This window comes from Aethalodelphis obliquidens, unplaced genomic scaffold (assembly GCF_003676395.1).
Source record: "Aethalodelphis obliquidens isolate GAN/ISIS:26980383/991018 unplaced genomic scaffold, ASM367639v1 scaffold30, whole genome shotgun sequence".
NCBI lineage: Eukaryota > Metazoa > Chordata > Mammalia > Artiodactyla > Delphinidae > Aethalodelphis > Aethalodelphis obliquidens.
This window is the reverse complement of record NW_020837974.1, coordinates 21,227,608-21,252,988: the sequence shown is the minus strand read 5'-3', so window position 1 is coordinate 21,252,988 and position 25,381 is coordinate 21,227,608. Positions and strand designations below refer to the sequence as shown.

Below are 25,381 nucleotides of genomic sequence, written 5' to 3'. Positions count from 1 at the left end.
TTTTCATAGGTAGTTTTATTTGGTTTTTAGAAAAATATACACAATAAATGGGACCTCAGTTCTCTTAAATAGTTTTAAATTAAAAGTATGCAAAAGTATGCAAGTGAGAGGATAAGTGTTATTTCCAGTCAGGACATCAACACTGTTTAATAAAGTGGCAGATAGGAATTTCTGCAGCAAGTCACAAACGTTTACAGGAATGGCAGGAAGTGAGGAGAGCAGCCTGAGGCTGGCAGGCTGGCCAGCTCAGACGGCACAGTGCGGGTACGGGTTCATCGTGCCCCTTCAGCCTGAATTTAAGAAAAGAATGATTTGCCTATCCTAACCACTACAGCTTTGAGTAAAAATATTTGAATGTGGGGAAGAGGCCCTCCAGGGCTCTAACAAGCTAACTGGGCCAACCAGAGCCTGCCCTTTTAGTTTGGTATTCAGTTAGACTAAAATGTTATTAGGGTTACCTGTCAGTCACAGTTCAACCGGTAGCCCATGTAACCAACTCAAAGGCTTGGAGTATTTGTTAATGCCACGTATTTTGGATTAGACCCCTGCTTTCTCCTGAACATTCTTCTTAATGAATTCACAGTGTCCAACAGTGTTTGCGAAAGAGATTTTCCCTTGGCAGCCATCTGACTTCTACATAGTTTTGAGAAGTTAAGCAAGGAGGCAGTAGGAATTGCCTTAGCTTTGTTTCAGCTCTGCCCTTTCCCCTATATAATATACACTACATATATATATATATATATATACACACACACACACACACACACACATATACATGCACACTATATACTACAGTTACTCCAGGCCTACTTCTCCAGGAGCACATATTTTCCCTCCACTGGTCCTGGGGTTTTTCAAGGAATCGCAACCTAATTGTCACGCCAGCCAGAGGCCAGTTTGTCATGGGATTTACTGAGGAGCTTAAATGGAACTCGATTATACAACTGCCACCGGTACCCACCTTCCTCCCTCGCTGTATGCATTTGCTAAGTAAGCAAAGCAATGAGGCAGACGTCAGGAGCAGTATCAGGTTTGGGGTCTACACACACTTGTGTGAGTGGGAGAGAGAGGTGATAGGAAACAGGCCAATTAGTGGTGGAGCTGGCGGTTCACTTAGGAATGAGAAGAGAGAGATCGGTATTTTGTTCTCTGTTCGTCTATTTCCTGTTTGGTTTTCTTGATGCAACTAAAGATCTCCTTAAAAAGCACTTTGTATTCTGGTGGTGTCGAGGTGGTGGGGCAACTGATGGGCTCTGGGGTGACCGAGGCCGGTTCCCAGCCAAGGGTGCCAGGCTCAGGCTGGGCGTTCACTGCGGCCGGGTCCTTGGCCCTGGAGGTCTGCACAGCCTTGTGGGCCAGGGAGTCCTCCTCCTGCTGGCACTTCCTCAGCAGCTCCTCGTACTTCACCTTGAGGGTGCTGTACTGCATGTCCACCTCGTGCAGGAGGGAGATGCCCCTCTGCTTCACGGCCTTGGCCCTCCGGATGCAGGTCTCCTCGTGGCCCTTCACAATGTCGCCGCCCGCCAGGCTGCTCAGCACCGTCTCGCTGCTGCTGCGCTTGAGAGGCTTTCTGTGCGCTTCGGGCATGGTCAGGAGCATCTCCTCCAGCAGGCTCTGGCTGGGCTCCTTGACAGGGACAAACAGAGAGTCTGGCACCAGCTTCTCAACCCCATTCACAAAAGGGCGCTCCGACTGCAACATCTGCCGCATCTCCGCCACGTCGGCCTGCAGCTCCAGCACACGGGTTCGGTAGGCCTCCGCGGCCCCCAGCTGCTGCTCCAGTTCGCTGTTCTCCTTCAGCACCAGCCCGTACTCCTCCTCCACGGTCGCCCGCTTCTGCCGCTCCAGGCTCAGCTGGGCCTGCAGCATTGTCACTGTTTTCTTCAAATGCTCGTTTTCTTCTTCATCAGGGCTCTGCTGTAAGGCAGTGATCTTCTCGGCAAACACATGATCGTACACGAAGTGCCTGGGGAAAATGTTGCAAGAATCTATTACACAGGTCAACTGAGAATGCAAAGAGGGAGACTGATGATTTTTTTCAACTCCCTGTTTTTGAGGAGCTGTGATGTGAATGATGTTTTGCCTATTCCGCACTAGAGCAGTGGCTAAAATGAACACGTGAGAAAACACAAGTTCTGTGACTAATTTTTGTTTTAAACATTAAAAATACTACAGGGCAATTATACTCCAATAAAGATGTAAAAAAAAAAAAAAAACCACTACAGGGCTTCCCTGGTGGCGCAGTGGTTGAGAGTCCGCCTGCCGATGCAGGGGACAAGGGTTCGTGCCCCGGTCCGGGAAGATCCCACATGCCGCAGAGCGGCTGGGAAGATCCCACATGCCGCAGAGCGGCTGGGCCCGTGGGCCATAGCCACTAAGCCTGCGCATCCGGAGCCTGTGCTCCGCAACGGGAGAGGCCACAACAGTGAGAGGCCCGCGTACCGCAAAAAAAAAAAAAAAAAGAAAAAACTACAGAACATCCATTCCCAAAGACCAGCTGTATGACTGATACTGTTCAAGGAAATCAGAACAGCCAGTGGTGCTCAGTGTTGGCTGCAGATTAGAATCACCTGGGCAGTCTTAAAAAATACTGAAGCCTGGGTCCCACCCACCTAGATTCTGACCTAGCTGGTCTGCTACCTGGACTTGAGTTTTTTTTTTTTTTTTTTGTAAAGCTCTTTATGTGATTCATAATATACAGCTAAGACAGAACCACTGGTGCAGCGATTTTTAAACCACAAACACATATCAGAAACACCTAGGCAGCCTTTTCCTCACACCTAGAGATTCTGATTAGGCCTGAGGGAGTCGCTGGTTTGGCAGTGTGAAAAGCTGCACAGGTGACCTGGTGAACGGTCAACGCTGAGGACCACCAAGTGCACGGGCTGGTCTCTCGCCTCTTCAGACTCCTAGGCAACTTGTAACTGTACTTATTTGTGTGATTATTTGCTTATCTGCCTCTTCATGAGACTGAAACCTCCACGAGGGCAGGAACTTTGTCTGTTTTGCTCACCACTCCTCACATCTGGCATTAGCACCTGCCTTGCAACAGGTGCTCAAGAAATAGTTCCTAAATAAAGATTCAATCTTAGAACTCTATATTGTAAAGGCATTTCTGCAGGCAAAAAAACCTTGTTTGCCTGGATTTTTGTTTTACTGAATTTTCAATTTTTTTCTTCACTGGAATGTGAAATACAACCCCCAAATCTGTAGTATATCAGAAGTACTGCACCTTATTTTAAATTAAGATTTAACACATTAAAAGCACTAAAATACACGAGACTTTCAAAAATAAGTGTTCACCGAATTACTAATACTCAAGAACTCAATCATTTGTATGTTTAAATTAAGTGGTTTTGTTCAAACCACCGGTGGTCTAATAGCCAAGTGGCATTTCCTAAAAGGGTACTTTTAATCTGCTGGAATCCGGAATGTGTCAGTGACACGAGATGCACTCCTGCTTGCAAATGCCATGGAAAGGCAGGCTCTTACTGGCGGAGGTCATACAGCTCTTTCAGAGACGAGAAGCTGGGTGCCGATTTCTCCCGGTCATGCTTCCCCCGGCTCCTCCCTTGGCCAGATGACTTCAACTCCTCCACTTGGCTCTGGAGGTGATCAATGTTGGCTTGTAGGCATTCAATTGTTTCAGTCAGACTGTGAGGAACAGACAGAAGCCAGTTGCTGCTTGTCATATTAAATTAAGGGCATAAGCAGTGAGGAGAGATTAGCTGCCAGCCACTCAAACTGGGCTTGCATAATTGGAAAAGACTTCTATTTAATCTCTATTCTCCACAGAGAATTAAATTAAACCTTGCCCCATATTGACCCAAACCCACTACAGCCATGTTCTATTCTAGTTGATACTAAATGACTTCTTCTAGGGCTTCTTCAATGGATTCTAAAAACTTTACCTCAGAATCTTCTGCTGTGAGGCCCTGCTGTCAGCAACGAGCTTTTGATTTGTTTCTTCCAGTTCCCTTGCTGTGACATCTAATTGCTCATAAACCTTTGCGTGCTGTTCATTCATCTGCCGCAGGAGCTCCACCTGCTTGGTCAGATACTGGAAGAGATGATTGTGACCAGTTTACACGTTAAACAGATAAGATACCTGCAGCATTCCAGCACCAACTGCATCCCACAGTTCAATTCAGTTCTGGCACTAACTCCTGGAGCTATGAGGGCTCAGCCCCACAGAACCGCCCCCAATTCAGGCGCTGCTGTCAAGTCCCAGGGATCGCCCATACATTCAAACAACCAGCTGTAAATCTGGGGGCTCCCGTGACCTCCCCTCAGGTTCAGTAATGCGCTAAAACGACTCACAGAACTCAGGAAAGGCATTTACTTACACTCACTGCTTTATTATAAAGAATACAACTAAGGAACAGCCAAAGGGAAGAGAGGCGTAGGGCAGGGATGGGGGTGGAGAGCAGTGCGGGGCTTTCTTGCCCTCTCCAGATGCACCACCCTCCCAGCACATCCATGTGCTCACCAACCCGGAAACCCAGCTTCACTGCACAGACATGATTCATTCAATCACTGGCCACTGGTGAATGAACTCAATCTCCAGTCCCTGACCCCTTTCCAGAGGTTGGGGATTGGGCTGAAAGTTCTAACCCTCTAATCATGTGGTTGGTCCCTCTGGCAATCAGGAAATCCCAAAGGACTTAGGAGCGCTACACCAGGACATGGGGACAAAGGTCAAATATATGATTTTCATTATACCACAATACCACAGGTTTATTTTATGAAAAGAAGAAATTTAAATCTCAAAATACTTTCCTTAGTAAGAACTGAGTACAAGCCATCCTTTATACGCTTAGTTTCCCTAAAGCTCACCAACATCTCGTGTATCATAAGGCTCTTCTACTCTTACAAAGCACAAAACACACATAAAATTAATATTTGACAGGAAAATCTAAGTGAGACACGATAATCCCACAAGAGAAAAAGCATGGAATACATGATCAATGTTTAAACAAAAATATGTTTTATAGACATAAGAAAAGCCTAAAGAGGAGGATTTTAGATGATTTTTGCTTGAAAAAAATTTAATTTTTTTCCCTCTGGGTGAGACATTCTGGACAAAGAACAGGGAGAAAGTATTGATTTAACCAGAAAAAGATATTTTAACTTAATATTATTCAAAGATACTTTTAATTCTGTGAGAATGTTGTCACCATAATCCTCCTTATTTGTGAGAAACTCGCCAGATTATTTATTTCGGTACTGCTAAGACTGCTTTCTAAATGGCCAAGGATAAAGGGGAATAGTCACAACCTTAATGCCTCAATGTTACGTTTCCTTGTTTCCCCTCCGACTCAACTCCACCTGAAGAGGATGAAAGACAGCATATATTCCAAATGAAATAGTCACAATATTTCTCTGGGGCAAAACCAGAAAGAGGAAAAAGGTAGGTCTGAAGCATTACCAATGACCAAATGGTAATAGACCAGACATGACTTTAAAAATACTTTTCTTGAGGCTTCTCTTACATACCTATACAAGTATTTACAAAGCTAACAGACTTCTTTCACAGACTTCTTTCAAAGAAAGGGCTATATGACTTTCAATGGGCTCTTTAAATGGCAGTGGTGTGGCAGAGTTGAAAAAAGTATATGAGGCCTTTTTTCAAACTAGTTACATAGCTCGGTAGCAATGTGTCGAGAAAACACTTAATTCTCATACCTTCTCATCTGAAACTCTTGGCCAAGAGTGTTTTGGAAAATTCTTTAAATTTTAGGAAGGCAACACACACTTTATAACATCCCAGCGAGGGTTGGGTAGCACTCTGTTATCAAGCATTGATATTCTCATCAAAAGTATGAATAAAGATTATAAACAGCCTCACATGAGTTCAGGTCAGGGTTTGCTGTCAAATGAACTTGTTGCCTACTTAAGAAAAACATCTTGTTTTTACAGAGCTTTTCGGGTTCAGAACTGAAAATAAATTGTGGATCCGTTAGTACCTACCTTGTAGGATTGAAAGTATTAAATGAGATGGAGTGAGCACGCAGCATAGCCCCTGTAAAAGCCTATGTTTATTCTTCACTCCCTCAATTCCCACCAGCTTCTCCTAGAAGTGTGCCTGTAATCCTGCCCTCTGGCTGGCAATACTCTGGTAGATTCCTGTCACTGGTAGGGAATGTTTTCAATCTCTTCGGAATACTGGAGTAGAAAAAGGTTTAGAACATAGGAGTGTATATAATAGCTGCAGAAATTTTGCAAGCTACTTTATGTCAAGTATAAGATCTCAAGTATTCTTTGGGACTGATTCACAACAACCTAAAAAAAGTCTAATGCACAGACCAGACACTAATTATTAAGTTACCACAGGAGCTGTCCCTGCCTAGTGATTGGAACAGTCACATCCTCTGTAGGACACATTTGCCCCACAGAGGGCAGGTGGGACGCCAAGTCTTGGTGGGCACAGGATCAGAGAAGAGAGATGGTCTGATGGGAGGCAGCAGCACAGAAGCTAAGAGCACAGGCTGTGGGGTTGGAATTTGGTTTGAAGTCCTACTTTGCCATTGCTAACTGGGTGACCTCCCGTAAGTAACTTAGTTTTTCTAAGGTGAGATTTCCTCATCACCTACCTCACAAGGTTGCTGTGAGGTTAATATGAGGGAAGGGTTCAGCATGGTATCTGGCAAATGGTAAAATTGCTCGATAGAGTAGCTATTTCATCCTTATCTACAGTTATGCGTTTTCAAACTTTACATGTGCTAACATTCAACTGGGGGATTTATTGAAGTATAGGAATCTGGGCCCCTTTCCCCTAAAATTCTGAGTCAATGAGACTGGGGTAGAGCCAGGATTCTGCATTTTTAGTAAAAACCCCAGGTGATGTTAGTGCAAGTGTCCATGGATCACACTTATTAGAGAAATGTTGATCTTGGACATAGAAAATGCTGGAAGCCTCCCCTCCCCCAACCTAATGTCTCTCTTTCTCTTGGGTCCAGGAGACATAAACATTCACTTGGATTGAAATGATTCTTAAGCTTAATGTATACCATTTCCCTTCTTAGGACTTAATTTAGTTGCAGTTATTCACAAAAATTAGGCTATATTTTAACTGTATCGCAACAGCATTCTTTATCATGTTGTATTTTGACATGTTCCTACAATCATAATTCCCTGAAATTATATACTACTTATATAATTGAGTACTCCTTCCTAAATTCTCAGTCCACCCAAATACTGATTCTCTACAGGTGGCTAATCTTATCTACTGCATTTTAAAAACTTGTTAAAATGGGGCTTCCCTGGTGGCGCAGTGGTTGAGAGTCTGCCTGCCAATGCAGGGGACACAGGTTCGTGCCCCGGTCCGGGAAGATCCCCCATGCCGCGGAGCGGCTGGGCCCGTGAGCCATGGCTGCTGAGCCTGCACGTCCGGAGCCTGTGCTCTGCAACGGGAGAGGCCACAACAGTGAGAGGCCCACGTACAGCAAAAAAAAAAAAAACTTGTTAAAATGGATAATTTCAAACATATATAAATGCAGAAAAATGGTTTAATGAACCCTCATCTATCCATCATCCAGTTTAACAATTATCAAGACATCTTAAGTATACATATTTATATATTTCTAAGCAATAAGACCTCATTTTAACCACAATTCCAATCACACTTTAAAAAACCCCAACAATTCCTTAATATGTTTCAGTGTTAACATTTTCCCATCTCTTAAATGGTTTTTCCAGCTTCATATGTAGTCCTTATTTCACCCTCAGGGGGTACCTTTATCTTGAAATTGTGGAGTTGCCTCCCTTTAAGGCAAGCTCCCCCTTCCTTTAGGGCCTTTATTACCCAATCTCCCCTCTCCCAGGGGCCTCACCTTTCCTGGCTGGCTCCATCTAATCCAGCAGCCCTTGACCTGAGGTCCACGGGTTGAGAAAAGTTACACCTTCATTTTCACTAACTTCTAACTGAAATTTAGCATTTTCTTCAATTATGAATGGAGGCAACAAATCACCAGTAGTATGAGGAGTACTCAGGACTTCATCACTTACAGGAATCACAGATGTTTCCATAGCACATGACAGTGGCTGCAGAAATCTTGACTTACCTCATCACTATTTGAAATGACAGTTTTTAGATTGCTATTAGATCTTGGTATTTAATGAATTAATAAACACATATTAATATATCACAAATTTATTTTTTCAATATTTTGATAGTCATTTCAATATAACCGATTCCCTCTGTAATTTTATGTATTTTATGTATTTTAAGAGGTTCATCTTAGAGTCACGAGATAGCCAAAGGGATCCACAGCACAAAGATGGCCAAAAAACTCAAGATTATCCTTTAGGCCTCCATGCAAACATAGAGGCTTCAGAAGCCTTTCTAGACCACCCCGTCTAAAGCAACACCACTCCCAAGGCACTCTATTAATTTCCCTCAAAACACTTCACACTTAATAATAAACAACCAAACTGCTTACTTGTTAATGTCATAGTCTTCCTAACCCTCCTTGAAGAAGGTAAGGCTCTTATACATCTAGTTCATTTAGCACAATTCTTGATACACAATAGGGACTAAAAAATACTGGCTAATGGCAATTTCTAGACCTCTCTGCACAACAGCTCATCATGCTTGGTACCACAACTCAGACTGCTGGAATGTCGAGAGCCTTCTTTCAAAGAGTTTGAGAATGGCTTTGGCTATAGCCCTTTTGGGAAAAGGCCCTAATAGATACTAATTCTTTCCCCTCTTGCTCCATTTATGGACAATTTCTCTGTGTTTATTCCCATGGCACAGGTATGCCTCAGCAATCTGAAAGAGACATTTTTTTACCAGTCTCTCTTACATGGGCCCCAAGATGTGTCCCTTTTTAAAGATATAATATTCAAATTAGAGTCCTGGCCGACATAAAGGAAATAAGTCAATGTGTAAATAAGTACAAAGAGGCTGTTTAGAAAACTGCAGTAGGTCCCCCTCATTTGATATATAAAAACCTGTAGGGGATAAAAACCACAATGAAACCATTTAGTAAGAACTTGTGATATTTTGGTCTTAGAGGACTTGGCTTTAAGGACAATCTAAAGAATGGCAGGAAGCTTGCTTTCACGTGGTAGGAGTTTAATCTTATTATGATTAAATCAAAACTAATCAGAAAAGCCCTTCACTTCTCCAAGAATCTGTGATAGGTTACCTAACAAAGAAATCTGACTAAATTGGTCAGCAACTTAAAAGAAAAACTTTTAGCTCTCTCAGCAAGTATTGATGTGAGGCCAGAGAATCAGAATCCATGTAGTCAGACACTGCTTTAAGGCTTGGCCTCTAAAACTTCAAATTAGTATTTAATCAAATTTTTTCTGATTCTACAAGGAAATGGGTTAGCTTATTTTCTACCCTTCATTTAAAGGTATGGCTATGCTTCTCATGTTATGGTTTTCTCAATTCAGAATCTTTGATCATAGCCTCAAATGAACCTGTCTGGACTGACAAGATCCTAAAATTCAAGCGCCAAAAAGAGATCGAGTACAAAAGTATTTGTCATATTAAACAGCGGTGGGTGATGAGGGGATATTTAAGCTAAACAGTGGAGGGAGGGGAACATGGGGGTAGCAAAAACACAGGCAAAAATGTCCACTTATAGGCAAGAGTGTCAAAGTTTAAGTTCCGTGGGTTATCTCCCACTTGTCTTAGAATTTGTACAGAATGTCGCCTCAACTAGGAGTAAAAGGTTCAGGTTATGTGAAAAAGCTATAAATAGGCCACCTTTACAACTGAGGCAAACTTTTGAAAAAGGCCAGCAGGATTCTATTAACACCTGTTTGCAACTGTAGAACCCTGACCTGGAATGCTGGAAAAGACAGACACAACCAAACTAAAAACTCATAAGGAATGGAATGGAAATTCAGCTTTTATGCAGTGTTGGGATTATTCTTATATTAAGGATTACAGCCCAAATCCTCTGAATTTAGTATCGAAATGACCTTCCACAATACTGAAGAAATATTTCCCATTACCTTTGAAAAACTTCTTTCCCCTGATTAAAATATTATATTTCCCCTGAAGGAAATTTAGGAAAAAAGTAAAAAGTATGAATATGAAAATAAAAACCACCTATAATCTCACTATTAAAAGCTTGGCTTGTTCTTAAGATCTATTTTCCAATAATTGAAAAGGATTTATTTTTTTCAGAATTAAGATTCTTTCATTACTAAAATTCTTAAAACACACGGATAAACTGTGCAACAATTTATACTGTCCAAAATATATACACACAAATAATCTCATCACCTCAGAACAACTCTGTACCAATGTCACGCAAGCATTCTTATCACCATTACACAGCAGAGCAAACAGGATCTGAGAGGTAATTCACAGGCCTAAAGTCCAGCTATTTGCTATAGAATTAAGGGCTTAAGTCTGAACATCCTAACACTGAGGCCAGAGCTCCTTCCACATCCTTTCAAAATCTCCAGAGGTGGAAACCCACAGTTTAGGAAGTGCTTCGTAAACTGCTTACCTGTCTTCTGTTAAGATACTGATTTGAACAGGTATTCAGTGATTACCTACTATGTTCCAAAGACTATGAATAAACACAGCAACAGCCTTCAATGTTGCAACGGAAAATGGGGAGGTGGCGGGGGGAGAGAAACAGAATAAAACAAATCAAGAAATAAGTGTAATATATAATAGAATATCGATAAATGTCATAGGGGAAGCACAAAATGCTTTAAAATCTCCGAGGATGACATGAGCTTTTGAAAGAAGGGACACCTCTAAGGCCAGACTTCTTTGACTCCTGTGGGGATAATGCAGGTTTCCAAGCAGAGAAGCAACAGAAACACAAGGCTGTGGGCTGCTCACACAATTGTAGAAAACTTTACGAGAATCCGATTGTGTCTGATGTGTCAGATCTCATTACTCTGCAAAGCTTCTCTCCACCCCCTCATTCAGGAGAGAAAAACTTGCTCTAGAATCTTGAAAAATTAGACGCTAAGTAAAAGCCACACAGGTTATAGGCATCTCTGAAGCCAATCATTACTTTCAACGTTTAATCTTTTTTTTACATTAAAAACAATGCCTAACAAAATACTAATTTTTATGAGGACTGTTTGAAACCTGTTAACAGTCTTTGAAAGCATACTTGTAGTTCCACTGAGAAAATATACTTTCACAGTTTCCTAGTTGTCTATTTCCATAATGAGTCACAGTATGGGGGATTTTTTTTTTAACATCTTTATTGGAATATAATTGCTTTACAGTGGTTAGTTTCTGCTGTATAACAAAGTGAATCAGCTATACATATATATATATATATATATATATCCCCATATCCCCTCCCTCCCACCCTCCCTATCGCACCCCTCTAGGTGGTCACAAGGCACCGAGCTGATCTCCCTGTGCTATGCGGCTGCTTCCCACTTGCTATCTATTTTACATTTGGTAGTATATATACCACTCTCTCACTTCGTCCCAGCTTACCCTCCCCCCTCCCCGTGTCAAGTCCATTCTCTACATCTACGCCTTTATTCCTGTCCTGCCCCTAGGTTCTTCAGAACCATTTTTTTTTGTTTTTGTTTCCAAATATATTTGTTAGCATATGGTATTTGTTTTTCTCTTTCTGACTGACTTCACTCTGTGTGACCAACTCTAGATCCATCCACCTCACTACAAATAACTCAATTTCGTTTCTTTTTATGGCTGAGTAATATTCCATTGTATATATGTGCAACATTTTCTGTATCCATCCATCTGTTGATGGACACTGAGGTTGCTTCCATGTCCTGGCTACTGTAAATAGTGCTGCAATGAACATGGCGGTACATGACTCTTTTTGAATTATGGTTTTCTCAGGGTATATGCCCAGTAGTGGCATTGCTGGGTCGTATGGTAGTTCTATTTTTAGTTTTTTAAGGAACCTCCATCCTGTTCTCCATAGTGGCTGTATCAATTTACATTCTCACCAACAGTTCAAGAGGGTTTCCTTTTCTCCACACCCTCTCCAGCATTTATTGTTTGTAGAGTTTTTTGATGATGCCCATTCTGAGCAGTGTGAGGTGATACCTCATTGTACTTTTGATTTGCATTTCTCTAATGATTAGTGATGCTGAGCATCCTTTCGTGTGTCTGTTGGAAATCTGTATATCTTCTTTGGAGAAATGTCTATTTAGGTCTTCTGCCCATTTTGGGGTTGGATTTTATTTTTTTTCTTTTTTTTTTTTTTTGCAGTACGCAGGCCTCTCACTGTTGTGGCTTCTCCCATTGTGGAGCACAGGCTCCGGACACGCAGGCTCAGTGGCCATGGCTCACGGGCCCAGCCGCTCCGTGGCATGTGGGATCTTTCCAGACTGGGGCACGAACCTGTGTCCCCTGCATCGGCAGGCAGACTCTCAACCACTGCGCCACCAGGGAAGCCCCTGGATTGTTTTTTTGATATTGAGCTGCATGAGCTGCTTGTATATTTTGGAGATTAATCCTTTATCAGTTGCTTCGCTGGCAAATATTTTCTCCCATTCTGAGGGTTGTCTTTTCCTCTTGTTTATGGTTTCCTTTGCTGTGCAAAAACTTTTAAGTTTCATTAGTTCCCATTTGTTTATTTTTGTTTTTATTTCCATTTCTCTAGGAGGTGGGTCAAAAAGGATCTTGCTGTGACTTGTCACAGAGTGTTCTGCCTATGTTTTCCTCTAAGAGTTTTATAGTGTCTGGCCTTACATTTAGGTCTTTAATCCATTTTGAGTTTATTTTTGTGTATGGTGTTAGGGAGTGTTCTAATTTCATTCTTTTACATGTAGCTGTCCAGTTTTCCCAGCACCACTTATTGAAGAGGCTGTCTTTTCTCCATTGTATGTTCTTGCCTCCTTTATCAAAGATAAGGTGACCATATGTGCATGGGTTTATCTCTGGGCTTTCTATACTGTTCCATTGATCTATATTTCTGGTTTTGTTCCAGTACCATACTGCCTTGATTACTGCAGCTTTGTAGTATAGTCTGAAGTCAGGGAGCCTGCTTCCTCCAGCTCCATTTTTCTTCCTCAAGATTGCTTTGGCTATTCAGGGTCTTTTGTGTTTCCATACAAATTGTGAAATTTTTTGTTCTAGTTCTGTGAAAAATGCCATTGTTAATTTGATAGGGATCGCATTGAATCTGTAGATTGCTTTGGGTAGTATAGTCATTTTCACAATGTTGATTCTTCCAATCCAAGGACATGGTATATCTCTCCATCTGTTTGTATCATCTTTAATTTCTTTCATCAGTTTCTTATAGTTTTCTGCATACAGGTCTTTTATCTCCTTAGGTAAGTTTATTCCTAGGTATTTTATTCTTTTTGTTGCAGTGGTAAATGAGAGTGTTTCCTTAATTTCTCTTTCAGATTTCTCATCATTAGTGTATAGGAACGCAAGAGATTTCTGTGCATTAATTTTGTATAGTTTTGGGGGTTTTATCCTAGCGTTTTCACCGGTTCTGCACATTCTTCATCTACTCAGAGTAGCTTGTTCCAAGACCATTTTCTGGCTGATTTAAAATTTCTCTGGGTTGGTAGGATAAGAGCTTACTTTTTGGTTTTCAACTGTATTTTGCTAAATTTAAAAAATGATCATGTATTACTTTTCGAATCAGGAAAACTCCCAATAAACATTCTAAGAAGTCAGTTTAAAACTTGTACAAGTGATTCCATTTGTGTAAAGTTCAAAGACAGGCTAAACTAATCTAGGGTGTTAGAGTGCTGTTTAGGGGGCGTGGTGACTGGAAGAGCTGATAATGTTCTCATTTCTTATCTGGGTATTGGCTGCATGGGTATGTTTATGAAAATTCTCTGAACTATATACTTAGCATTTGTGCCTTTTTCTGTATGTATATTTCAAAAAAAGGTTACTTTAAAGAGAAAACAAAGACATAAGGTTTGAGTTAAGGAAAGAGTCCTTATAAAGTTTAGGGGGCTCTGAAAGGATATAATGATAAGAGGCACTATACCTATTGCAAGGGTCATCTTTTAGTACAGAATTAGGTTCTTCAACTGTCTGGTTACTTTTACAAGAGCGTCAGGCTTTCCTTGTTGTAGACTACTGGAGGGAGACCTTGGAAGTCTGTTGTGATCTGCAAGTCTGCCTGGGCCCAGGTGTGAACCAAACAGGCAGTAAGGCTGGTCTGTGGGAGGCCTCTGGCTGATAAGCGGGCTTAGCCAGAATTGCCATTTCATCTCCCTGTTTCATCCCATTCCTATTGACTTTCAGGAAGTGATTTATAAAAAGAAAGAAAGAAGAAAGCCAGCCGTAATGGCAGAGAAGAAATCTAAGACAGTGTTGTTCTTAGTCAAAAAACAGCTTTGGATAAAGAGTGAAATGTTGAAGGCTACAATGCTTGGATCTATGAACCAGTGGACCACGTGCTCTGTTACAGAAACAAGAGATCCATGGAAATGTTTCTGGAAGTAATCCAGGCTAAATTTATTTAATTAGCTTTATACATATATTTAATTGTATATTTATTTAATCATTAAGGTCTGACCTGGATACTTCATTTTTATTATGCTTTTCAACATCTTATAAGAATTGGGGGTTGGGGAGAGGTGACTGCAGGGGCCAAGGGACCACATCCGTGTAAAAGCTTGATTACAAACATTTTTTAAGGAAAAAAAAATCTTACAGAAGACTTTAGATAGTGGAGTATTATTTGTAGATTTGGAGACTCTTCAAAGATCTTTGGATTTTTTTCAGAATATCAATGATCTGTTTCAACTGTTTAATCATCTTCAATACCACAGAAAAGAAAATAAAGGTAGAAAGACAGGTAACTTAGATCATAAAGTAACTGTGTTTGTCATCTCCTATAGTAACAAACAGGCATCATTCTCTAATTATACAAATATTTGGACTTTTTTCATCTATATTTGGAAAAATGTGCTAAAATAAGCATTATAGTATTCAGTTATAGTGATTTATAGGTGCTTTCATGGAAAACATCAATACAATGTATTAAGACTATGTTTCTACCCAAATACAAATAAATGTACCTCACGGTATGCGGTGATCTTCATGTATATGCCCTAGGACCACTCTATGAAATTTTCCAATGAGTTGAAAAACGACGTCTATGAAGCAAAACAGGAATGAGTTCCTTGATCATGTATGACATTTGGCTAGTTTAATAGTTTTAAAATGCCTGGTTTTCCTGCATTTTTAGGTTTCTGCCCAATTCTATTCCATTTTGGGTATGGCATGTTCTATGCTCTTCTGATATAGAATATACCAAAAATGATAGCTGGTGACTTCAATATCATTATAAGATACACCTTCCTAGAATTATAAAGGTATATTTCAGTCACATCATTGGCTAAATTCATAAATCCTGATGAAGGGGGGAGGGAAATCTACCGTATGCATCTTAATTATGGTTACTATGTAAAATTAAGGATACTGAAATAATAAATTTGTCTTAGTTTTGATGATAGGCTTATTTGTATTCAAAAACTGAAATCTGTGTAATTTTGATTGAAGTCAAGGACAATGTTATTCCACGTCTTTGCATTTCTAGCACCTGGTTCAATATATAATCAGAGCTCAGTAAGTTCTGATCATGATGAATGGCTTCTGTGTTCTAAGGTCTTTTATATTTTTCTGCACATAGACATAAGAGTCCCGATTCTACTGCACCAATTTGAGGAGAAGGAGCTGTAATTTAAATGCAATGCTTTTTGGGGGTGGGATGGTAGTTTGGGGCATGAAGTGTTCTAATAGGACAACTGTTTGGTTAATATCCATAACTAGCATCTTTACAGTCACTTGACCTACACATAACTGGGCTACTTTAATGGGACTATTTACAAGACAGCACCTCCATTTTAATCTGGTAATCTAGCATCTTTTATATTACGAAATGCGGTACTACAATTTTTAAATCTTTCATCAAATTTAGGATGGTGTTTGTTAGGGGGAGGGGATGCAGCCAAGGAGGGGTTATAGAGGGAGTCTCAACAATGTGGATGGTTTTCTTTCTTAATCTGCTTGGTGGGTACACGGGTGTTCATTGTATTATTCTCTTGTACCTCTTCGCATATCTCAAATATTGCATCATTCATTTTAAAAAGAAAAAAGTGAAAAACTAAGTATAATATTCACAGCTTTACTTTGCTTCACATACTTGTAAATACTGCACCATTTACTTCTAGTACACTTCACCAAGGGTGGAGAGAAATTTCTCTCATCACAGCAGACTTACATGTTGGGAAAGCTTAAAGAAAGTAAAAGTCAGCCTCCACACACTTCCCAGTGGTTCTTTATTCTAAAAAAAGTGTATATTAGAAATTAAACACTGCTTTTAATTCCAAGTGTTATTTCAGTAGAATACAATTGGCGCTAGAGCAGCGACAGGCCACACCTCAAAGGTAACTCTCCCGCTGAGTAAATTACCTCAATTTCCTGGAACTGCTCCTGATTGGTTGTGTACATCTGCTGAAGAGAATCCTCCAGCTCTGTGTTCCGATCCAGTAATGTCTTCCCAAGCTCAGCAGCAAGTTGGAGATCTAGCACAAGAAGTAAACCTTAGAATAGTGCAAATGATCTCACCTTAACATTTTACAGAACCCAGTCCTTTATTTTAAGAATGAAACAAGACCTAACCCCACATATAAAGTTTAAGTCAGATCCCAATGGAAGGTGGAATGGCACAGAAGGAAACCTGGATTCTACTTAAAATTCGGTTGTATTAGGGCCTTTTACTAGGTAATGTACTCTTGATGTACCCTCACTTGTAAGACGTGAAGAATAGTGATATTCATTTCTTTAGGAATGATCATTCAGGATTGTGACATCTGAGGTCATAATTATTTGCTAATGGACTGGACTTAATCATATCCTGATTGTCTACTTTTCTGGATGGACTGTTAAGCCAAAGTACAGGCAAACCTTTCAATAGTCTCTAAAGTTCCCAGGAATCTGGCTGCTGTGAATGCAACTGTCAAAGCAAAGTGTGTTGTTACAGATCCTGGCCTCCTAAGTGGACTAAAAATTAAGTCACAAAAAGGAAAACTATTGATACATCAGTGATAAGAACATTGCCACAGGTCTCTCTCATTTTTATCTGTTTCTCTTCATGTCCTTCTCCAAGATGAGCAAACCAGATAAGCAAAGCAGCAGTACAGTTTGTGTGGTAACTCAGTCATGGCTCATACTTTCATTTAGCAAAGAAGCATATTCCTTTTCTAAACCTTATTTTTCAAAGCTCTCTCTTCTTAGGCATATAGGCACGTAAGACAGGATTTGTTATAAATCCCAGAAATAAAAATTTAGTGATACAAAAAAAGGACAATAGTTCTAACATAGGTGACTGAAACACTTATCTGCATAGTAAATTTCTTTGAGAGGTCCTTTGATATAGTGGGAAATGCACTGAACTGAGTAGGAAGGTCTGGGGTCCAGTTCTGATTGCCATTTACCAGGTTAACTTTCAATATAGTTCCTACATTTAGTGTTTTGTGTAGAGAGATGACTGTCCTGTCAATATGATTCTGAAAATCAAATGAAATAATACATAAGTACTTTACAAACTAAGCTGCAATACACAGGCAAAGTTATTATTAGTATTCATTGATTCACAAATGAATGATTTTGTTGCTAGGCACCATGCTAAGATTTGGCTAGAATGGTGAATAAATGGATGAATTTCCTGCTTTCCTGACACTCCCAGATTAATGGGGAAAGGCAGACAGCAAGTAAGTAAATAAACTTGCAAACTGTGATAAACACTGTTCATCCATACATGTATGCATAATTCAATAATAGCAGACACTGTTCTGGGGATATAGGAATAAACTCAGCTAAAAAATTCCCTGCCTTCATGGAGCTTATACTCTATTGGGAGAAACAGCATGAAAAAAATATATACTCGATAGCAAAAAGTGCTAAAGAAAAAAAAAAAAAGAAGAAGAAAGGGGGCAGGAAGAGTATGGATGTGGGAGGTTGAAATTTAAGAACAGGTGACAAGGGCTTCCCTGGTGGCACAGTGGTTAAGAATCCGCCTGCCAATGCAGGGGACATGGGTTCGATCTCTGGTCTGGGAAGATCCCACATGCCACGGAGCAACTAAGCGCGTGTGCCACAACTACTGGGCCCGTGTGCCTAGAGCCCGTGCTCTACAACAAGAGAAGCCACTGCAATAAGAAGCCTGTGCACCGCAATTAAGAGTAGCGCCCGCTCACCGCAAGTAGAGAAAGCCTGCGTGCAGCAGTGAAGACCCAACACAGCCAAAAATAAATTTTTATATATATATATAAAAAGAACAGGCGACAAGGGTGACATAAGACTCAAGATGTGAAGGAACTGAATACGTGACCCACGTAGATCTACTTAGGGGACCGGAATTCCAGGCAGAGGCAAACCTGGCAAGCATGACTGGGGTTAATAAGGAGGCCAATGAGGCCTGAGGGGTGTGTGTTTGTGTGTGTGTGGTATGTGTGTGTGTGTGTGGTGTGTGGTGTGTGTGTGTGTGTGTGGTGTGTGTGTGTGTGTGTGTGTGTGTGTGGCAGTAGGAGACAAAGAGGGGCTCCATGGAATCCAGTGAAGGCTTTTCATACCATCACTCTCTCTGGCTGTTGTGTAAATAGATGGAAAGGGACGAAGGTGGAGGGAGTGTGACAGGGATATTGCAATCATCTGGGTGAGAGAAGGTGGTGGCTTAGACTATAGTGGCAGAGATGGAGATGAATAGAGGTGTAGGATTCTGGATATGTTTTGAATGTAGAGCTAAAATGATTTGTTAATCAACTGCATGTGGTATGCAAGAGAGAAAAAGGAAAAAACCTCTCTGGGTGTGGTGATAATGTACAAAGGATCTACTTCAGAAAGGGAGGTCACAAGGAAAGTCTTTCTTAGGAGATGTTTTAGCTAAAGTTTGAAGGAGGAGGATATCACCTTGTAAACGCCAGGCAGAGGCCCTAAGACGGGAAAGAACCTGGCCCTGCACAGCCCAACATAAAGCCAGTGTGACGGAAGCACACTGCAGGAGAGTGGTATGCAAGCTGGAGGAGTAGGCAGGGATCAGATCACACAAAATTTTATTGGCCATGGGAAAGAAAGTTTATATTTTATTCTAAGTATGATGGAAAGTCATTTCACTTAGTGTCAAAAATATACTTATTATTATTCATTATGAAAACAGAGAACCTCGCCACATATGATTTTAAAACAATTTTTAGAGGGTGACAAATAAGGTTTAATATTATTCTTTACACCAATATTAAAACTTAACCTAGGGCTTCCCTGGTGGCGCAGTGGTTGGGAGTCCGCCTGCCGATGCACGGGACACGGGTTCATGCCCCAGTCCGGGAAGATCCCACATGCCGCGGAGTGGCTAGGCCCATGAGCCATGGCCGCTGAGGCTGCGCGTCCGGAGCCTGTGCTCCGCAACAGGAGAGACCACCAGTGAGAGGCCCGCGTACCGCAAAAAGAACAACAACAAAAAAACTTAACCTAGAATAAGTGGTAAAAGAAAAGCAACCACCTTTGTTACCTGGTACTGTCCATCTGAGTGCATAATTAGCATTGTGCTTGGTTAGTTTTCCCTCCTTAGGAAAAAACAAAGCCGCAAAACCCACCAAACACCACTATTTTAAAACATTTTACACCCATTTAAAATAAAACCTTATACTTTTGTTAGATAGGTGTTAAAATACATTCTCTTGTGATTTAAATATTAACAATGTCTACTAATGAACTTAAGGCTTCAGATATCAAGTCTATGAAATAACATCTTGTATTCACAAGACATAAAACCCTTTACAAACCATTCAAAGCATTTAAGAGACATTAATTTTTTATATCTTTTCAAGGTAGTTAGCCGATGCTAATCAACCTGACCAAATCCACATGGTGAGACTCAAGCAAAAGATAAACCACTTTCAATTCTAACTTTCACCATCATCCCAATTCTCTATTATCCATAGCCACACAATTTTAAGTCTATTGACAGAGATGTCCATATACTTCTTTGTTTAAGGTAGGGAGTACAAATCTTCCGAGCTGAGGTACTTAATCTTTTCACTTGTTTTCCTGGATGGCAATGAGAAACTAGAGTTAAGCTCTTTGGCTTTTACTGCCTGCGCTGCCAGTGAAAGCATCTACAACCCCAGGCAAGTTAATATCTTGTTTTCATTAAGTGAAAAAGGAACTAAGTACAGCTGAGACGTTCCAGAAATAATTATTTTGTACTCAGAGGGTAGGCAATGTGTATACACAGCCCCACACAGGAACCACCATGATGAATTACTAAGGACAAAGCATATAAACATTACCTAGACATTACTTAAGTCTCTCCTGGCCTGCTGTAAAGCGGTGAGTAATTCCTCACTGGGAAGGACCCGAGACTCACCAAAGATATTCTTATCTAGCAATCAAAACCTGAGCCAAAACTGCTTCCAGAATAAAGACTAACTTGAGACCACTTCAGCTATTTTCCTCAGTTAGGAAACTACCTATGCTACTTAATACCAGCCAGGAACAGCTTTCCTTTTCCTGCTGCTGCAGAAAGAGATGCCAAGTATAGCACTCTTCTAGTAAACAGCAAACAGAAGAATTTGAGACTTGTCCTTATCGCAATCCTTATTTCTAGTTAAACAAAGCCCCAGCCTGGCTCAGTAACCTGAAGTCTCAGTCTCCTAAATATTTCATAGGATGTTTAGGACAGAATTCTGGCGAAACAAGTCTCAACTACAAGGAAGTGTCTGTGAAGCCACACCGTATAACAGGATATTACTTCATCTGTTAGTTTACAGACAAGAGTCTTTTTTGGTCTTAAGGAAAAAAAAAAAGTTTATTTCCTGTTGTGTAGCATCTGGCTTCCATAACCAAAAGGAGCCAAAAGCTGGCAGTAAGCCCAAGAAGGTTTTCTAAAAAATTAGTGGGGGGAATGGGAGAATAAATGTCTTTTATTTTTAATTAACATATAAAAGAAAAGGAAACAAGATAGTTTTGAAGCCTTATGCACCTGTTCATCTCACCTTACAATAAGGATTTTCATTAAGAGGTTGCCTTTTCTAAATCCTACTGAACTGGCGTAGGCAGCCACTAAAAATACCACAGATTTACTGCAGGCTTGAGAACCGCAACTTTTCAATACCTTCATGTTCAATATTCTTCCACTAATCAGTCTTTGCAAGTGATAATAATCTATTTTAACAGTGTAAACTGTTAGCTTTAAACAGATACTCTACTCAGCCCTATGCTCTAGGCAAAATGATTTTTTAAAAAAGATCTTCCTTCCAGAATTCTGAAATCTTTAAATCCCACTGCTATTACATTTTTCTTATTTTACTTCAGGTTTTTAAAAAACACGAGGACGACATATTCCCATGTTAGCTGTAGTCTCTAGCAGTAATTCAATAACATTAAGGCTGAAAGCTTTTCCTATTACCAAAACAAATGCGTCATTTGGTGATGCTTCTGTGCAACCCCTGTTGCCAACGTTACTACAATTGGGAAAGCAAAAAACCTGAATATAAACATCAAGAAAAATGATGGTGTCAGTTTTAATGACCAGTGATTCAGCAAATTAGTTGCTCACATGGAAAATGTACTCCTCTTAAAAAGAAGTAGAAATCTTAGGATTCCTTTAAACTAAGATTTCATTTGCTGAACCGTATAGTAGAAACCCGAATCCTTATTCTAAGCTTGCACAGCTCACCAAATGACAATTAAAATAGCAGCTGGTCTAAAAGAAAACCCAGTCTCTTAAGTCTTTTCACCTTGTTCTCAGGGGCACATTTCAGAGGTAGCACCATCATTACCTGCACAGGAGGCTCCTGCTGTCCCAGAAAGGATCTCACCCTCAGAGACCACTGTCAGTGTCCTCACTGTGCCAACTCAGCTCTTTGACAAAAGACAGTCTCTTCATCAAAGTGTTTTATAAAAGCAAAGGGTTTTCTCCTTCTGCCTGCATACAGCTTTATGTGTTTCTAACAAGGTATGAATGGTAGGCCAGAGCCTTCCGAGGTTAGAAACTTTCAGCAATTTTAATTTTTAAAAAGAATGCCCCAAGCAAACTTTGGTATAGAGATTCAATCTACTTAAACAATGCTTCTGTTGCTAAAGGAAAAAAATCTGTAGTTCTATGACTTTGAGAACAGGATCTTAGTTGTTTTAGCAGCTCTCTACAAACAAGGCTCTCTCAGTAAAATTAATAGTGAGGATGTTAAAAAATGAACAGACATATGTCTGCACTTGATAAAAACCCACTAGATCTGCTTATCAATCTAAGAGGACAGACCTGCTCCCAAACTTTATTCAGCAGCAAAATTATCTAGTGAGGGCTCGCCCTGTGCCAGGCACTACATGTAGTAGGCACACACCAGGAGGTGGCGTCTCCTCCAGTCAACAGGTTCCTAGACCGTCAATGAGTAGGATCCTGCCTATCCTATCTTGTGGACGGGCACTGTGGCCCCAGTGCCTGGATGAACAGCTGGCACAGAATACAGAAAATTTTTGAGAAATGAACAAATTAAAAAAAAATCCTTTAGAAGTTTAGGAGTTCTTTAACATATAATTTAATGAAACTGGGACAAAGATACCCTTCTATTCACACTGTAGCCTTCTTTCTTTTACAGGCCATATTCACAGTTATGATTGTTGGAATTTCACATCTATTCCTACACTACACACTTAAACTAAGTTATGACACACAGGGTTATGTCAAAGTCCATCGCGATAACAGATGTAAAAGTCTTTTGAAAAGCACAGAACAAATTCCAAATGCAAATTGCCATTAAGGAGGTTTGGACCTGTGCTCTTTAAGGTTTCATTAAACTTGAACACCTGATGACTTCATTTCGATCAGAGGTTAAAGAGCTCCACATCTACCCCCAATATGTTGCATTTGCTCCTCAGCAGATTGAAATATTACAACCAGTTGTTCCTAACAACCTCCCACAGGGGGAAAGTGCAGCGTGGACTAAGGCACCTGATGGAAGAGAGCCATGAAAACAATAATCCTGTGTGAGTGCCTCAGTTCAGTTCAACAAATGTTAAAATCGAGCTCCTATTATGTGATAAGTATTGTGCTAGATTAAAAAAAAAAAAAGAGCCCATACAGATCTACACTTTCTAAATACAGTAAAGAAAACTATTTAGCTTTGATTATAGGACAAACTGCTTAATTTATTATAGGGAAATGTTGCAAGTGCACAATGGCTGCCTCATAAATCCTGCAGAAAGTTTCAAACTAGGCCATCAATCCTTAGGGGGAATTCTGAAAACAGGTTAAAATGTAAGACAAATTTGACTTGTGGACGCTGTGAACATGATGGCAGATACTGCACTGCAGCCACTGAATAGCTTAGACTATATAAAGCGTAATGGTAAACTACTTTGGTTTAAGCGACAGGCCACGACATATCGATTTAAGAAATCACCTTCCCCAAAAAGAATTCCTTATGTTTCTTTTCTAAGTACGAGTCATTCAAGCCTACATTCTTTCTTCCCCCCAGATTCAATGGTTAGCAGGAACAAACACCATGGCCATTTACTATTCAACTAAATGAGATGTTAATTTTTGTGCAAGTTAGAGCTGAAAAAGTTGATTTGCACAGAACAGCTGAAACAAGATGCCCGAATAAAATTCCTGAGGATTATTCAGGATTCAGTATAGTGGTTGAGAAAGTTTACTCTGGAGTTTGGAGTGGAATCCTAGCTCCCCCAATAACAGTATCTACTTCTACCTCTGAAACTTCGTTGGATTAAACGAGCACCTGTGTGAAGGGCGCATCAGTGTCTGGCACACAAACGCTGTCTCCCAACTGCAAGTTCCTGCTATTAATAGGCCAAAAGCTGGGTGGCACTGGCTCCAAACTGAGGGCCGCTCTAAGGTTTTCTCTGGAGACAAGAAATCCAAGACAGGCCAAGACAGGAATGCCTGTTTTTAACTAAAAAGTTAGGGTGCAAAATGAAGTAAGTGGCAGAGGTAGAAGTGCTCTCAAGTCATCTCACCTGGCATCCGGTAAACTACTCTGCAGAAGCAGTTTTTTTTTCGCCCCCAACAGTCGAACACCAACTAAAAAAGCTGTAAACCAGGTGGTGAAGAAGAGACAGGGTTTGGGCAGTGACTATGATGACTCCTCATTCTGAGTGGGTGGGTTCAAAAATACTTCGCTGTACAGCAGAAACTAACACAACATTGTAAATCAACTATACTCCAATAAAAATTAGTTAAAAAAAATACTTGCTCCCACACCTAACTTGAGGGAAGTCATTTGGCCGCTTTAACCTCCGCTTTCCCCATCTGAAAAATGGGGATAACGCGAATTACTCTCTCACGGAGTTATTGTGTCTATCAAATGTGTGCAAAGGGCTCGGCACGGTTCCTACCACACAGCACTGCCAGCCGGGGACTTAACACCTGCAGCAGCTCACACTCGCTGGGAGCCCCGGCTGTGGTTCCCCCCAGAGGCGGAGAGGAAGCAGGGCACGAGCCCGGTAAGGAGCCACCCCTCTCTGCTCCGAGGAACGCCGTGGAGATTAAATCAATTAATCCGGAGAGAGCGCTTCAAACGGTGCCTGGCGCCCGGTTAGCACTGCACACGCAGTAGTGGTGGTGATGATACTGATGATGCTGATGCTGATTACCGCGCAGAAGCCTGGGCCCCGCAAAGCGGAGTCCTCCCGGGTGGGACGGGCAGGCGCGACAGTCCCAACGCCAGGTGAGCGCCAGACCCCGCCCCTGGCATCGGTGGGCCCCAAGCAAAAGCAACTTTTTAACAGTTTCGCGGCCGGGAGGAGTAGCCTCGAGCCGTCAGCCGCCCAGACCAGGCCCCGCCTGGCGATCGCGCCCTCACCTTGCTGGAGGTCCTGGTGGTCGTACCACGGCTCATCCTCTTTCATCTCAAACTCCTCCACCAGGTTTTCCGCCAGCATCTCGGCCGGCTCTTCCGGGGGCAGCGGCCCCCGCCGCCGGCGGCCCGCCTCAGCCGCTGCCCCGGGCTCTCCGCCGGCCCCTCCGCACTCAGCCAGAGCCGCCCTCTGGCGGGACCCGCCGCCGCCGCCCAAGTTCCGCAGCGCCGCCCGACCACAGCCACCCGCCGCCGCCGCCGCTGCCGCCGCGGGGCGGTCCGCAGCACACCCCGCGGACCAGCTTCCCGACTCGCCCCGCGCCGCCCAACGACACCAACGGCCAGCGCCCCGGCGCGACCGCCTCAGCCGGCGCTCCAAGCCGGCTCCTCACGCCGCAGCCGGGCCCAACGTGGCACTTCGGCAGAACCCTCCCAGACCGGGGCTGCGATTCAAACCCCCGGCGGCGCCTCGGCCAATCGTGAGCGGGCCGCCGGCCGAGCGGCGGCGACGTCGTCCAATCGCTTCTCACCACAGGCCCGCGGTTCGCCCGGGCTCAAGGGCAAGCAGCCAATGGAGACTCCGAAGGAAACAAAGGAGGCGGGAAAAGGAGAAGGG

The 25,381-nt window shown here is 41.8% G+C and overlaps 1 protein-coding gene across 2 annotated transcripts; it reads right to left on the bottom strand.

Moving 5' to 3' along the window:
- CDR2 (cerebellar degeneration related protein 2) lies at window positions 1-25,150 on the bottom strand. Of its 2 annotated transcripts, XM_027126672.1 has the most exons (5): window positions 24,772-25,150; window positions 16,364-16,476; window positions 3,912-4,060; window positions 3,493-3,654; window positions 1-1,966 (listed from the first exon to the last, which is right to left on the bottom strand). In XM_027126672.1, exons 1-5 carry the CDS (start codon window positions 24,848-24,850, stop codon window positions 1,114-1,116), a joined length of 1,356 nt encoding a protein of 451 aa, XP_026982473.1. In that variant the 5' UTR covers window positions 24,851-25,150; the 3' UTR covers window positions 1-1,113. The 2 variants fall into 2 exon arrangements, with proteins under 2 accessions (XP_026982473.1, XP_026982472.1); XM_027126671.1 differs by lacking the exon at window positions 3,493-3,654 and having other exon boundaries at window positions 24,772-24,965.
- Window positions 25,151-25,381: the final 231 nt, after the last annotated feature.

Excerpts from the sequence above, each read along its gene's own strand:
- CDR2 (XM_027126672.1), bottom strand. The coding sequence starts at position 24,850 with ATGCTGGCGGAAAACCTGGTGGAGGAGTTTGAGATGAAAGAGGATGAG. Across the intron at positions 4,061-16,363 it reads AGCAGTTCCAGGAAATTGAG|TATCTGACCAAGCAGGTGGA; the intron begins GTAATTTACTCA and ends CATCTCTTCCAG. Across the intron at positions 1,967-3,492 it reads GAGCTGTATGACCTCCGCCA|GCACTTCGTGTACGATCATG; the intron begins GTAAGAGCCTGC and ends CATTTTCCCCAG.